The sequence below is a fragment of the Nerophis lumbriciformis genome, linkage group LG20, assembly GCF_033978685.3.
Source record: "Nerophis lumbriciformis linkage group LG20, RoL_Nlum_v2.1, whole genome shotgun sequence".
Lineage (NCBI taxonomy): Eukaryota > Metazoa > Chordata > Actinopteri > Syngnathiformes > Syngnathidae > Nerophis > Nerophis lumbriciformis.
Genome location: NC_084567.2, coordinates 12,090,989 through 12,106,889, shown reverse-complemented (window position 1 = coordinate 12,106,889; position 15,901 = coordinate 12,090,989). Strand labels below are relative to the sequence as shown.

Genomic DNA, 15,901 nt, shown 5'->3' with positions numbered 1-15,901 from the left:
TATTCATAAAGCAGATTACCTAAAACACACTAACAAATTATTTATTAATTCTGCTTTATTGAAACTACAGGAGCTAGTAAAGTTACAGACATTATGTGTTATGTTTAAGGCTAAAAGTAAAACATTACCAGCAAATTTACAAAAAATGTTTGTCATCACTTCTGAGAATAAAGAGCATAGAAGAAAAGGTCATTTCAAACATCAGTATTCAAGGACAACTTTAAAACAAATGTTTATATCAATAGTGGGGGTTAAAACTATGGAATTCTCTTTACAATGAGATAAAAGATTGTGAAAATATATTCCAATTGAAAAAATATATATAAAGACATAATAAGATCATATGGACAGCTGTAAGTGTTTACATTTTGCTTTATATTTATTATTTTACTTATTTTTTGTCTGATTTTGTATTTTATTTATTTTTTGTTCGGTTTGTACTTATATGAAGTTTTGCACTTGGTTTTTTTGTGTGTTTTTTGTTTGTTTTCATTTTATTTGGATGTATTTGTTTGGTTTGTATGCTTGTGAATCTGGGCTATCCATTAAGTAAGACTACTTATTTTGTTGAAGGCGGCAGGAAATATAAGATTTTCTTCATCCTGTTTCTTCTCAAGCATAGGTGTGTAAATATGTGTTTGGTTGCTAAAGTTTAATTGGCTATTGATCAAAAAAATGCACATCATTGAAGGAGATGACTTTAATGGAATAAATTGAAATATTCTGTCCGATATATTTAAATGACTTTAATTGTAACGTGTTAACACAAAATAGCATGTTTATGTTTTCTACAGTAAGTACAGTGCTGTGACCAAATTGTGGGCCGTGACGTCATCTTTGAGCGACTTGACGCTGCCGCCGGCGAGCGCATGCGCATGCGCAGTCACACCGCTTTTGTTGTTGGCGAGTCCAGTATGGCGCTGAGCAAGACTTTTGGCCAAAAACCTGTCAAATTCCAGCTTGCGGAGGATGGAGATTTTTATATGATTGGATCAGAGGTCGAGTATCTTTATTGTAATATTTTACCACTCCTAGTCGCCCTTCGTAAATACATTTTTTTTTTTTTTGCATTCATTGTCGCCTTTTTGCCGGCGGCTAGCTAGCATGCTAACGCTGCAAAGCGAAAGTGAGAGCAGAAAGACTCGCTCCTTTACTTTTTAAGCTATCAAACATAGTTTGACAATTAAAACTCACTTACACAGCAACGACATTTGCTATTCATTGTTTATTTGAGCCAGGTGTGAACCTTCTAGCATGCTACATTGTCCATTCATCCATTTCCTACCGCTTGTCCCTTATTGTATTTCCCTAAAATGCCACACATGTTGAATTGTGCCCATGACTTGAATAACATTCGTTTACATGCGTTGACATGACTTTAGTTTGGTCAAACAGCATGATGAACTGGGACCTATGTTACATGCTTGATGTAAAATACAAACATAACTGTTAGAAATTAACATAAATGTAATATTTGTGTGTTTAGGTGGGCAACTACCTGCGCATGTTCAGAGGCTCGCTGTATAAAAGGTATCCATCGTTATGGCGGAAGCTGGCATCAGTAGAAGAGCGGAAGAAGATCGTGGAGTCGTCACACGGTTTGTCCACGACTGATTATTAGGTCATGTCCACTCGAACACGGAGAGTTTCCAAAACTCATATTTGGGGTTAAAACGATCTCCATCTACACAAGTGTAGTTTCAAAACTGTGTCTTTTTTAAATTTTTTTAAATTTTATAAATCTTTATTTATAAATTGCAACATTTACAAACAATTGAGAAATAATAATAATCAAAATAAGTACAAAACAGCGCCAAAGGGCTGTAAACTCAATACAGTAACTAAAATAGAATGCAATATATATATATATATATATATATATATATATATATATACATATATGCCATAGGCTCACACAAGTTCAGTAAATCATTTAAATTTGGAACACAGCATCATCGTTTTCACAGATTTTTGGTTGTTAGAGGTAGAGAGTGTTTTAACATAGAGTTCTAATTCTCAGCCTTCCCGGTAAAGTCTATTCAGGTGTACTGGAGAGGAGGCTACGCCGGATAGTCGAACCTCGGATTCAGGAGGAACAGTGCGGTTTTCGTCCTGGTCGTGGAACTGTGGACCAGCTCTATACTCTCGGCAGGGTCCTTGAGGGTGCATGGGAGTTTGCCCAACCAGTCTACATGTGCTTTGTGGACTTGGAGAAGGCATTCGACCGTGTCCCTCGGTAAGTCCTGTGGGGAGTGCTCAGAGAGTATGGGGTATCGGACTGTCTGATTGTGGCGGTCTACTCCCTGTATGATCAGTGTCAGAGCTTGGTCCGCATTGCCGGCAGTAAGTCGGACATGTTTCCAGTGAGGGTTGGACTCCGCCAAAGCTGCTCCTTGTCACCGATTCTGTTCATAACTTTTATGGACATAATTTGTAGGCGCAGTCAGGGCGTTGAGGGGATCCGGTTTGGTGGCTGCAGGATTAGGTCTCTGCTTTTTGCAGATGATGTGGTCCTGATGGCTTCAACTGGCCAGGATCTTCAGCTCTCACTGGATCGGTTCACAGCCGAGTGTGAAGCTACTGGAATGAGAATCAGCACTTCCAAGTCCGAGTCCATGGTTCTCATCCGGAAAAGGGTGGAGGGCCATCTCCGGGTTGGGGAGGAGACCCTGCCCCAAGTGGAGGAGTTCAAGTACCTCGGAGTCTTGTTCACGAGTGAGGGAAGAGTGTATCGTGAGATCGACAGGCGGATCGGTGCGGCGTCTTCAGTAATGCGGACGCTGTATCGATCTGTTGTGGTGAAGAAGGAGCTGAGCCGGAAGGCAAAACTCTCAATTTACCGGTCGATCTACGTTCCCATCCTCACCTATGGTCATGAGCTTTGGGTTATGACCGAAAGGACAAGATCACAGGTACAAGCGGCCGAATTGAGTTTCCTCCGCCGGGTGGCGGGGCTCTCCCTTAGAGATAGGGTGAGAAGCTCTGTCATCCGGGGGAGCTCAAAGTAAAGCCGCTGCTCCTCCACATGGAGAGGGGCCAGATGAGGTGGTTTGGGCATCTGGTCAGGATGCCACCCGAACGCCTCCCTAGGGAGGTGTTTAGGGCACGTCCGATCGGTAAAAGGCCACGGGGAAGACCCAGGACACGTTGGGAAGACCATTTCTCCCGGCTGGCCTGGGAATGCCTCGGGATCCCCCGGGAAGAGCTGGACGAAGTAGCCTGGGAGAGGGAAGTCTGGGTTTCTCTGCTTAGGCTGCTGCCTCCGCGGCCCGACCTCGGATAAGCGGAAGAAGAAGGATGGACGGATGGTTCTAATTCTTTTTTAAAGGCACAAAAAACAGTTTGGGTATTGAGAAACTCACATTTATCAATATAAAAATTAGCCAATAGTAGAATGAGGTTGCAAAGGTAAAATTCCTTTTCAAATTTGTTTTCATACAGTGCAAATCCAAATTGAAACTCTACACTTTGGCCATGTAAAAGTCTGCCTTTTTAAAGACAAGTATGCGTCTGCGTGTGGACAAGAGACCTAAACGCAGGGATAAGTATGCCTTTATTAAGTATCTGTGTTCCTGTGGACATGGCCTTAGTCGTCAAGGAAGCTGATAACATATATTCATATGCAGTAAAAGTTATTGGAACATGAATAGTTTACGTCAGTAAACAGCTGGACGAGGCTTTAAGTTGTTTTTCCCCAAAACATTTCAGGAAGCGTCGGACCGTAAACGATAAACGGGATAACGCTAAACCCGATGGTTAGTTTTCCCTTTTTCATATTTAAATGAGTGTAAAACCTTGATTGATAACTTTTTTGATAAACTCACAGACTGGTAATACTGCTCATTTACTGGAGAACCATGTTAGCGCTAGCTTAAATGCTAACACGAAACCAAGAGACATTAATGTCTTTCCCCATTAAGAAACATTGTACTCCAATATAAGCTCGTATAAATACATTACTGTCTGAGAAAGTTGACTATATCTGTGCTCTCTTTAGTGATCGTTCTATACTTAAGGGAATAATAACAGGAAGTGATGCGGCCAAAACCCATTATGGAAGGAGATAAACACATAAAAGATATGTCCCTTAAGAAGCCCAAACAATATTAAAAATTTTTTTTTAAACACACTGAAATCTTTCTTCAATACACATCAAATATTTCACTTTGAAATATTTTTTTGGGGAGGAAATATTGCAATATATAAAAAACAAAGTTTTCGGCGTGGCGCAGTGGAAGAGTGGCCGTGCGCGACCCGAGGGTCCCTGGTTCAATCCCCACCTAGTACCAACCTCGTCATGTCCGTTGTGTCCTGAGCAAGACACTTCACCCTTGCTCCTGATGGGTGCTGGTTAGCGCCTTGCATGGCAGCTCCCTCCATCAGTGTGTGAATGTGTGTGTGAATGGGTAAATGTGGAAGTAGTGTCAAAGCGCTTTGAGTACCTTGAAGGTAGAAAAGCGCTATACAAGTACAACCCATTTATCATTTATCATTTATTCTTCGACAAAAGGGCATAAAACACACCAAACAAAATTCAAGAGATTTAGATAGATAGATAGATAGACAGTACTTTATTGATTCCTTCAGGAGAGTTCCCTCAGGAAAATTAAAATTCCAGCAGCAGTGTACAGAATTGAGATCAAATTTAAAAAGTAAATAATGGGGGTATAAATGGAAACAAAATAGAAAAATATTACAATAAGAATAAAAATAAAAAGCAACAATGAGAATAAAAATATAACAGTAAAATAAGAATATAACAAGAGAAACTAGGCAGTAGTGACCAAACCATGTTATGAAAAAGTATTGCACTTTTATTGTTTTGCATCTCCTGTCATCCTAGTACCCCCCCCCCCCCCCCCCCCCCCCCTCCCCCCGGGAGGAGTTGTACAGTCTAATGGCGGTTTAAGTGTTGAAAGTAAAAATATAAAGTAAAAAAATGTATGCCTTATTTTTAACACTATTATGAGTGGGACCTTTGAGATTTTTTGTGTTTTTTTTTTTTTAACAAATTTCTCAAAAAAATTATAGTAAATTAAAATAAATGTTTTTATGAATTATTGGCATATTTAAGGCTCCAATAACTTCACATCAAATATTCCACTTTGAAATATTATTTTGGGGGGAAATATTGCTTATTTTGTGTGTTTGCAATATAAAAAAAACAAAGTTTTCTTAGACAAAAGGGCAAAAATCACACCACAAAAATTTAAATAGAATAAAAACTTATAATTGGCAGATAGATATAAGTTTATCTAGATATATATGTGTTTTGATAGTTAAAAAAAAAAGTATGACTGATTTTTAACACTTTTATGAGTGGGTGCCCAAGATTTTTAGTGGGATTTGTTTTTTTTGACTGTGATTGCTCAAAAAATAAAAGTAAGTTAAAACGGGAGGAAGTTACCAGGGAAGGACAAAAACTGTACTGCCCGGCCAAAGGTAAAATTGACGTTTTGACAGGTTTTTGTAAGTAGGGGAGGCGTACTGTAGGAGGGATATAAAAGGGGGCGTGGCCATGTGAAAGGCCGATATACGTCAAAATGCCAAATATGGGCGTGGATAATGGGTGGATCCCTAATATTGTGGAAAATGGAAGGAATATAAAAGGTGAAAGAAGTAAAAAAGTAAATAAAAGTTTTTAAAAAAGGAATATGGAAGTTAAAATAAGCTTCATAGAAGGTAAAAATGTTATAGAAGAAGTTAAAAAGATGGTAAAAGAAGGTAAAACAGAGTTACATTGAAGGTTAAAGAAGTTTAGTAGAAGGTAACTCAAAGATAAACTAAGTCAAATAGAAGGTAAATAAAGAATACTGAAAGTTAAATAGAAGGTTAAGTAAGGTAAAATAAAGTATAAGGTAAATGGAAGGTAAAATAAGTTCAATAGAAATGAAAAGAAGGTATTTTATAGGTAAAATGAGTAAAAAAGAAGGTAAATAAAAGGTAAAAGGAGTTAATTAGACGGTAAATAAAAGGTAGAAATTGGGATATAGACAGTAAGTACAAGGTAAAAGACAGTGGAAGAAGGTAAATACAAGGTAAATTGTAAGTCAATAAAAGGTAAAAAAAACATTTAAAGAATGTAAAAGAAGTGAAAAAGAAGGTCAAAGGTAAAAAGTTAGATATAAGGTAAATAAAAAGTAAAATGAATTAAATAGTAGGTAAATAAAATGTAAAATAAATTAAATAGTAGGTTAATAAAAGATAAAAGTTCAAAAATAGGTAAATGGAAGGTAAAATAAGTTAAATAGAAATTTAAAGAAGGTAATTTATAGGTAAAAGGAGTTAATTAAAAGGTAAAATTAGTTAATTAGAAGGTAAATAAAAGGTAAAAGGAGTTAATTAGAAGGTAAATAAAAGGTAAAAATGGGATATAGAAGGTAAGCAGGGGAGGCGAGGCGTACTGTAGAAGGGAGAGAAAAGGGGGCGTGGCCATGTGACAGGAGAAGGATTCTCACAAGAAATCAAATCAAAACAATTTTTTGGAGAATTATTACTAATGACAGTCATTTTGATCCTTAATTTCATTAAAAAATGTAGCATTTCAGGGCAAAAGGCCGATATAGGTCAAAATGCCAAATATGGGCGTGCATCCCTAATCTTTTGGACTGTTGTGGGTCCTCTCCAGACCACGGCTACACCCAGCTGGCCACCAGCGTCACACTGCTCAAAGCGTCGGAGGTGGAGGAGATCCTGGAAGGTAACGACGAGAAGTACAAAGCTGTGTCCATCAGCACCGAGCCACCCGCCTACCTGCGGTAAGAGATATCCTCTTTCCTATTACCTCCTTTTATGGAACCTCTCCCACCTTTGAAAAGAGAGATGTGTGCGTGTGTGCGTGTGTGCGTGTGTGCGTGCGTGCGTGCGTGTGTGTGTGTGTGTGTGTGTGTGCGTGTGCAGGGAACAGAAGGCCAAGAGGAGCAGCCAGTGGGTCCCCACGCTGCCCAACAGTTCTCACCACTTGGACGCCGTGCCGTGCTCCACCACCATCAACCGCAGCCGCCTGGGGCGAGACAAGAAGAGGACCTTCCCCCTCTGGTCCGTGGTCAGGGAGACTCCATGTTGACACTTAGCTTTTTTTTTGGTCTTATTTTTGCTCTTTCTTCAGCTTTGACGATCACGACCCGGCGGTCATCCACGAAAACGCCACGCAGTCCGAAGTCCTGGTGCCCATCCGCCTGGACATGGAGATCGAGGGACAGAAGCTGAGAGACGCCTTCACCTGGAACATGAACGGTACAATCCTAAAACTTTGGTCTCCTGCCGATCAAAAGGATCGATACCATGTCGATACCAACACCTTTGCATGCACTAAATGAGTCTGATATCATCATCAGAAGAAGGTGGGTTGTGGGATGCTTCTTTACAGTCAAACTATATGAGAACTCGGACTAATTTAAAAAAGGTAAATAGAAGGTAAAAGTAGTAAACAAAAGGTAAAATAAGGTCAATTTAAAAAAGTAGAAGGTGAAAGAAAATTTAAATGCAAAGTAAGTTAAATAGTAACTAAATAAAAGTTGAAATAAGTTAAAAGGTAAAAGTAGGAATATAGAAAGTGAAATAAGGATTATAGAAAGTACAAATGAGATAAAATAAGTTAAACAAAAGGTAAAGAAAGGACTAATAAGGTCAAAGATAGTCAACAAGTGTACATGCAATATAAACAAGTGGTAGAAAAGTTAAGAAGGTAAATAAGAGGTTAAATAGAAGGTAAAACAAGGTACAAGAAGGAATATAGAAGGTAAATAAAAAGTCAAATAAATTCAATTGAAGGTAAGTCAAAGGTAAAACAGGAATATAGAAGGTGAAACCAAATAAAATAAGTTAAATAGAAGGTAAATAAAGGGTAAACTTGGAATATAGAAAGTAAAATATGGCCAAGGAAGGTCAATAAAGGGTAAAAAAAAAAAAAAGAACATTTAGTTGGTAAAACAATGTAGAAGTTGGTCAAAGAAGGTAAAAAAGGAATATAGACGGTAAAATAAGTGAAAGAATGATTATAGAAAGTAGAAATAAGATAAAATAAGTTAAATAAAAGGTAAAGAAAGGAATATAGAAGGACTAATAAGGTAAATAGAAGGTAAAATAAGGTTAAAACAATCATAGTCAAAGAGTGTACATGGAATATAAACAAGTGGTGGAAAAGTTAAAAAGGTAAATAAGAAGTTAAATAGAAGGTAAAACAAGGTAAAAAAAAGAGTTAAAAGAAGGTACACAAAAGAATATAGAAGGTAAATAAAAAGTCAAATAAGTTCAATTGAATGTAAATCAAAGGTAAAACAGGAATATAGAAGGTGAAACCAAATACAATAAGTTAAATAGAAGTTAAATAAAGCGTACACTTGGAATATAGAAGGTAAAATATGGTCAATGAAGGTCAATAAAAGGTAAACAAAGAAAATGTAGTCACTAAAACAATGTAAAAGTTGGTAAAATAAGTTAAAAAGGATTATAGAAGGTGAAATAAGTGAAATAATGATTATAGAAAATAGAAATAAGATACAATAAGTTCAATAAAAGGTAAAGAAAGGAATATAGAAGGACTAATAAGGTAAATAAAAGGTAAAACATAATCAAAGAGTGTACATGGAATATAAACAAGTGGTAGAAAAGTTAAGAAGGTAAATAAGAGGTTAAATAAAAGGTAAAACAAGGTAAAAAAAAAAAAAGAAGAAAAAAGAAGGTACAAGAAGGAATATAGAAGGTAAATTAAAAGTAAAATAAGTTCAATTGAAGGTAAAACAGGAATATAGAAGGTGAAACAAAATAGAATAAGTTAAATAGAAGGTAAATAAAGGGTCAACTTGGAATATAAAAGGTAAAATATGGTCAATGAAGGTCAACAAAAGGTAAAAAAAAAAAGAGAAGAAAATGTACTTGGTAAAACAATGTACTAGTTGGACAAAGAAGGTAAAATGAGTTTTTTTAAAAAAAGGTAAAAGAATATATAAAGTACAATTAGTGAAAGAATGACAAATAAGATAAAATAAATTAAATAAAAGGTAAAGAATGGAATATAGAAGGACTAATAAGGTAAATAGAAGGTAAAATAAGGTTAAAACAAAGATAGTCAAAGAGTTTACATGGAATCTAAACAAGTGGTAGGAAAGTTAAGAAGGGAAATAAGAAGTTAAATAGAAGGTAAAATAAGATTTAAAAAAATAACATAAAAGAAGGTAGAAGAAGGAATATAGAAGGTAAATAAAAGTCAAATAAGTTCAATTGAAGGTAAAACAGGAATATAGAATGTGAAACCAAATAAAATAAGTTAAATAGAAGGTAAATAAAGGGTCAATGAATAAGGTCAATCAAAGGTAAACAAAGAAGATATAGTCAGTAAAACAATGTAAAAGTTGGTCAAATCAGAATCAGAATCAGAATCAGCTTTATTGTCATTACGCAATGTAACGAGATTGAGGGAGAAGGTAAAATAAGTTCAAAAGGAATATAGAAGGTGAAATAATGATTATAGAAAGTACAAATAAGATAGCATAAGTTCAATAAAAAGTAAAGAAAGGAATATAGAAGGACTACCGTAATAGGTAAATAAAAGGTAAAATCAGGTTAAAAAAGTAGAAGATAGTCAAAGAGTGTACATGGAATATAAAGAAGTGGTAGAAAAGTTAAGAAGGTAAATAAGAAGGTAAAACAAGGTAAAAAATAAGTTAAAAGAAGGAATATAGAAGGTAAATAAAAAGTCAAATAAGTTCAATTGAATGTAAATGAATGGTAAAACAGGAATATAGAAGGTGAAACCAAATAAAATAAGTTAAATAGAAGGTAAACAAAAGGGTAAACTTGGAAAAGAGAAGGTAAAATATGGTCAATGTAGGTCAATAAATGGTGAAAAAGAAAATGTAGTCGGTAAACAATGTGAAAGTTGGTTAAAGGTCAAATAAGTTAAAAGAAGGTACAAGAAGGAATAAAGAAAGTAAAATAAGATAAAATAAGTTCAATAAAAGGTAAAGAAAGGAATATAGAAGGACTAATAAAGAAAATAAGAGGTAAAATAAGGTTAAAAAAACAATGATAGTCAAAGAGGGGAAAAAAGGAATAATGGAAGGTAAAATAAGCTTCATGGAAGGTAAAAAATGTTATAGAAGAAGTTAAAAAGATGGTAAAACAAAGTTACATTGAAGGTTAAAGAAGTGAAATAGAAGGTAAGTCAAAGATAAAGTAAGTCAAATGGAAGGTAAATAAAATATAAAGGAAGTTAAATAGAAGGAAAAAGTTAAATAGAAGGTAAAGTAAGGTAAATAAACGGTAAAATAAATTAAATAGAAGGTTTATAAAAGATAAAATATGGTAAAAGGTTAAAAAAGGTAAATGAAAGGTAAAATAAGTTAAATAGAAATTAAAAGAAGGTACTTTATACAGTAGGTAAATGAGTAAAAAAGAAGTTAAATAAAAGGTAAAAGGAGTTAAATAGAAGGTAAAATAAGTTGAATCAAAAGTAAAATAAGTCATGAGTTAAAAGGAAGGTAATAAAAGGTGTTAAATAGAATGTACGTTAAAAAGATATAGAAGGTAAAACAAGGTGAAAGAAGGTAAATAGAAAGTAATGGCAAGTACAAAAATATTTCAGCTATTTTCCCTAAAATAAGCATTGAGTGTGTTTTATTTGATGAAAGTCATGCTGGTGTGGGTGTGGCCTCACAAGAGAAGATGACTTTGTATCTTGGCCATGTATTCAGTCATCAAAGTCTTAGTGAGATCCGCCACCACAAGCCCAGTGTGCAAGTAGGCGCCAACACCTGCTGATGATTGCAGAGAAGCTGATGACGCCGGAGATGTTTGCGGAGATCTTGTGCGACGACCTGGACCTCAGCCCGCTGGCCTTCGTGCCCGCCATCGCCTCCGCCATCCGCCAGCAGATGGAGTCGTACCCCACCGACAGCATCCTGGAGGAGCAGACGGATCAGAGGGTCATCATCAAGGTGACGCTCCTCGCCCAGAGGGTGGTGCCGCCCTTCTAACCCTTCCTGTGTCTCCTTGCAGCTCAACATCCACGTGGGCAACATCTCCCTGGTGGACCAGTTTGAGTGGGACATGTCTGAGAGGGAGAACTCCCCCGAGAAGTTTGCCTTGAAGCTGTGCTCCGAGCTGGGCCTGGGGGGGGAGTTTGTCACCACCATCGCCTACAGCATCCGAGGTCAGCTCAGCTGGCACCAGAGGACCTACGCCTTCAGGTAGGTCACACCTGCTCCTCCTGGTGGTGCCCCCTGCTCACCCTGGACCCTGTCACGCAGCGAGAACCCCCTCCCCACCGTGGAGATCGCCATCAGGAACACGGGCGACGCCGACCAGTGGTGCCCCCTGCTGGAGACCCTGACCGACGCCGAGATGGAGAAGAAGATCCGAGACCAGGACAGGAACACCAGGTGGGTGTCGTCACGGCAACGCATGCAAGCGCCAAAGACGCCTGTTTCCTTTTTTGTTGTTGTTGTGACTGTTTGTGTTGTGGCTGTTTGTGTTGTGTTGTGTTGTGACTGTTTGTGTTGTGGCTGTTTGTGTTGTGTTGTGTTGTCTGTTTGTGTTGACTGTTTGTGTTGTGTCTGTTGGTGTTGACTGTTTGTGTTGTGTCTGTTGGTGTTGACTGTTTGTCTTGTGTCTGTTTGTGTTGTGACTGTTTGTGTTGTGTTGTGTCTGTTGGTGTTGACTGTGTTGTGTCTGTTGGTGTTGACTGTTTGTCTTGTGTCTGTTTGTGTTGTGATGTTTGTGTTGTGACTGTTTGTGTTGTGTTGTGTCTGTTGGGGTTGACTGTTTGTGTTGTGTTGTGACTGTTTGTGTTGTGTCTGTTTGTGTTGTGATGTGACTGTGTTGTGATGTGACTGTTTGTGTTGTTGTTGTGACTGTTTGTGTTGTGTCTGTTTGTGTTGTATTGTGTCTGTTGGTGTTGTGTCTGTTATTGTTGTGACGTTTGTGTTGTTTGGGTTGTGACTGTTTGTGTTGTGTCTGTTTGTGTTGTAACTGTTTGTGTTGTGACTGCTTGTGATGTTGTTGTGTTGTTTGTGTTGTGTCTGTTTGTGTTGTGTTGTTTGTGTTGTGATGTTGGTGTTGACTGTTCGTGTTGTGTTGTGTCTGTTGGTGTTGACTGATTGTGTTGTGACATTTGTGTTGTTTGTGTTGTGACTGTTTGTGTTGTGTCTGTTGGTGTTGACTGTTTGTGTAGTGTTGTGTCTGTTTGTGTTGTGATGTTTGTGTTGTGACTGTTTGTGTTGTGTTGTGTCTGTTGGTGTTGACTGTTTGTGTTGTCTTGTGACTGTTTGTGTTGTTACTGTTTGTGTTGTTGTTGTGACTGTTTGTGCTGTGACTGTTTGTGTTGTCTTGTGACTGGTTGTGTTCTGTCTGTTTGTGTTGTGTTGTTGATGTTGTGACTGTTTGTGGTGTGTTGTGACTGCGTTGTGTCTCTTTGTGTTGTGACTGTTTGTGTTGTGACTTTTGTCTGTGTTGTGACTGCTTGTGTTGTGACTTTTGTTTGTGTTGTGACTGTTTGTGTTGTGACGTTTTTTTGTGTTGTGTTGTGACTGTTTGTGTTGTCACTTTTTGTGTTGTGTTGTGACTGTGTTGCGTTGTTTGTGTTGTGACTTTTGTTTGTATTGTGTCTGTTTATGTTGTGTTGTAACAGTTTGTGTTGTGACTTTTGTTTGTGTTGTTTCTGTTCATGTTGTTTGTATTGGGACTGTTTGTGTTGTAACTTGTTTATGTTGTGTTTGTGCTGTGACTTTTGTTTGTGTTGTGACTTTTGTTTGTGTTGTTTCTGTTTGTGTTGTGTTGTGACTGTGTTGTGTTGTTGCGCAGGCGAATGAGGAGACTGGCCAACACAGCACCAGCCTGGTAGATCCACAAGCGCCCCCTGCTGGAACACGGCCGGTACTCTTTTTCATTTCTCATCACGTTGTCATGGCGACGCCTCGCTGACCACTGACTCCCAACCCAAAGGTCTCAGATAATATATTTGTTGTCTTTTGTACATTTTATTGATTCTTACTAAATAAAATCCAAAAATCAATCAAGTACTTTGACTTTGTGCTTTTGGGGGAAATCCATCTGATGGAAGTGGTCAGGGAGGTGGTGGTTCTGTCATGTCTCACTGGAATGGAGAAAATTCAAGTCAGTGTTTCCTCCTCTAGGATATTAGTGGAGGAGCGAATAGAAGGTACCAAGGTTACATAAGGTAAATACTGGAGAAGTCAATAAAATGTCAAATATGGACTACAGCAGGTAAAAGTAGTACGGTAAATACAATTTAAAAGAAGGAATATAAAAGGTAAATAGAAGGTAAAAGAAGTACATTAAAAGGTACAGTAAGGTCAATAGAAGGTAAAGGGTAACATACGTTTGATAGAAGGTAAATGAAAGGTAATAGAGGCTAAAGGTAAAAAAAAGGAATATAGAAGGTAAAACATGGTCAAAGAAGGTAAATAAAAGGTTAAATATATATAAAAGATAAAAAGTTTAAGAGGTAAAAAAAGGAATATTGAAGGTAAAACACGGTAAAAGATGGTCAAAGAAGGTAAATAGAAGGTAAAAAAAGGCATATAGAAGATAAAACACAGTCAAAGAAGGTAAATAAAAGGTAAAAAAAAGGAATATAGAAGGTAAAAGAAGGTAAAACAATTGAATTTAAAGGGTAAAACATTGTAAAAGATAGTCAAAGTATATAAATAAAAGGTAAAAGGAATATAGAAGGTATAAGAAGGTCAAAGTAGTTAAATGAAAGGTAAAATATTAATATAGAAAGAATATAAAAGATAAAAAGTTAAAGAGAAGGTAAAAAAGGAATATAGAAAGTAAAAGATGGTCAAAGAAGCTAAATAAAAGGTAAAAAAGGAATATAGAAGGTAAAACACTGAAAGAAGGTAAATAAAAGGTAAAAAAAAGAATATAGAAGGTAAAACACGGTAAAAGATGGTCAAAGAAGGTAAATAAAAGGTAAAAAAGGAATATAGAAAGTAAAAGATGGTCAAAGAAGGTAAATAAAAGGTAAAAAAGGAATATAGAAGGTAAAACACTGAAAGAAGGTAAATAAAAGGTAAAAAAGGAATATAGAAGGTAAAACACGGTAAAATATGGTCAAAGAAGCTAAATAAAAGGTAAAAAAGGAATATAGAAGGTAAAACACTGAAAGAAGGTAAATAAAAGGTAAAAAAAAGAATATAGAAGGTAAAACACGGTAAAAGATGGTCAAAGAAGGTAAATAAAAGGTAAAAAAGGAATATAGAAAGTAAAAGATGGTCAAAGAAGGTAAATAAAAGGTAAAAAAGGAATATAGAAGGTAAAACACTGAAAGAAGGTAAATAAAAGGTAAAAAAGGAATAGAGAAGGTAAAACACAGTCAAAGAAGGTAAAAAAAGAAATATAAAAGGTAAAACTTGGTCAAAGAAGGTAAATAAAAGGTAAAAAAGGAATATAGAAGGTAAAACATGGTAAAATATAGTCAAAGAAGGTAAATAAAAGGTAACAAAAGGCATTTAGAAGGTAAAACACGGTAAATAAGAGGTAAAAAAAGGAATATATGAGGTAAAACACGGTCAAAGAAGGTAAATAAAAGGTAAAAAAAAGGAATATAAAAGGTAAAACACGGTCAAAGAAGGTAAAAAAAGAAATATAAAAGGTAAAACTTGGTCAAAGAAGGTAAATAAAAGGTAAAAAAGGAATATAGAAGGTAAAACATGGTAAAATATAGTCAAAGAAGGTAAATAAAAGGTAACAAAAGGCATTTAGAAGGTAAAACACGGTAAATAAGAGGTAAAAAAAGGAATATATGAGGTAAAACACGGTCAAAGAAGGTAAATAAAAGGTAAAAAAAAAGAATATAAAAGGTAAAACACGGTCAAAGAAGGTAAATAAAAGCTAAAAAAAAAAAAGGAATATAAAAGGTAAAACACGGTCAAAGAAGGTAAATAAAAGCTAAAAAAAAAGGAATATAAAAGCTAAAACACGGTAAAAGAAGGTAAATAAGAGTTAAAAAAGGAATATAGAAGGTAAAACACGGTCAAAGAAGGTAAATAAAAGGTAAAAAGGAATATAAAAGGTAAAACACGGTCAAAGAAGGTAAATAAGAGGTAAAAAAGGAATATAGAAGGTAAAACACGGTCAAAGAAGGTAAGTAAAAGGTAAAAAAGGAATATAGAAGGTAAAATATGGTCAAAGAAGGTAAATAAAAGGTAAAAAAGGCATATAGAAGGTAAAACACGGTAAAAGAAGGTAAATAAGAGGTAAAAAAGGAATAGAGAAGGTAAAACACAGTCAAAGAAGGTAAAAAAAAGAAATATAAAAGGTAAAACTTGGTCAAAGAAGGTAAATAAAAGGTAAAAAAGGAATATAGAAGGTAAAACACGGTAAAATATGGTCAAAGAAGGTAAATAAAAAGTAAAAAAGGCATATAGAAGGTAAAACACGGTAAATAAGAGGTAAAAAAGGAATATATGAGGTAAAACACGGTCAAAGAAGGTAAATAAAAGGTAAAAAAGGAATATAAAAGGTAAAACACAGTCAAAGAAGGTAAATAAAAGCTAAAAAAAAAAGGAATATAAAAGCTAAAACACGGTAAAAGAAGGTAAATAAGAGTTAAAAAAGGAATATAGAAGGTAAAACACGGTTAAAGAAGATAAATAAAAGGTAAAAAAGGAATATAAAAGGTAAAACACGGTAAAAGAAGGTAAATAAGAGGTAAAAAAGGAATATAGAAGGTAAAACACGGTCAAAGAAGGTAAGTAAGGTAAAAAAGGAATACAGAAGGTATATAAAAAATAGAAAGTAAATCCATACATCCATCTATCTTCAACCGCTTATCCGTAGAAAGTAAATAAGAGGTTTAAAAAAAAAACAGGAATATAAAAGGTAAAACACGGTCAAAGAAGGTAAATAAAAGGGAAGGAAAGTTATTGCAAGTAGA

General features: G+C 35.7%; 1 protein-coding gene across 1 annotated transcript; it reads left to right on the top strand.

The window, feature by feature from the left end:
* The first annotated feature begins 885 nt into the window (after positions 1-885).
* smarcb1a (SWI/SNF related BAF chromatin remodeling complex subunit B1a) lies at positions 886-13,016 on the top strand. The gene is made up of 9 exons (XM_061980450.1): positions 886-998; positions 1,487-1,598; positions 6,629-6,758; positions 6,901-7,038; positions 7,109-7,236; positions 10,771-10,937; positions 10,999-11,189; positions 11,250-11,381; positions 12,802-13,016. Exons 1-9 carry the CDS (start codon positions 915-917, stop codon positions 12,839-12,841), a joined length of 1,122 nt encoding a protein of 373 aa, XP_061836434.1. The 5' UTR covers positions 886-914; the 3' UTR covers positions 12,842-13,016.
* Positions 13,017-15,901: the final 2,885 nt, after the last annotated feature.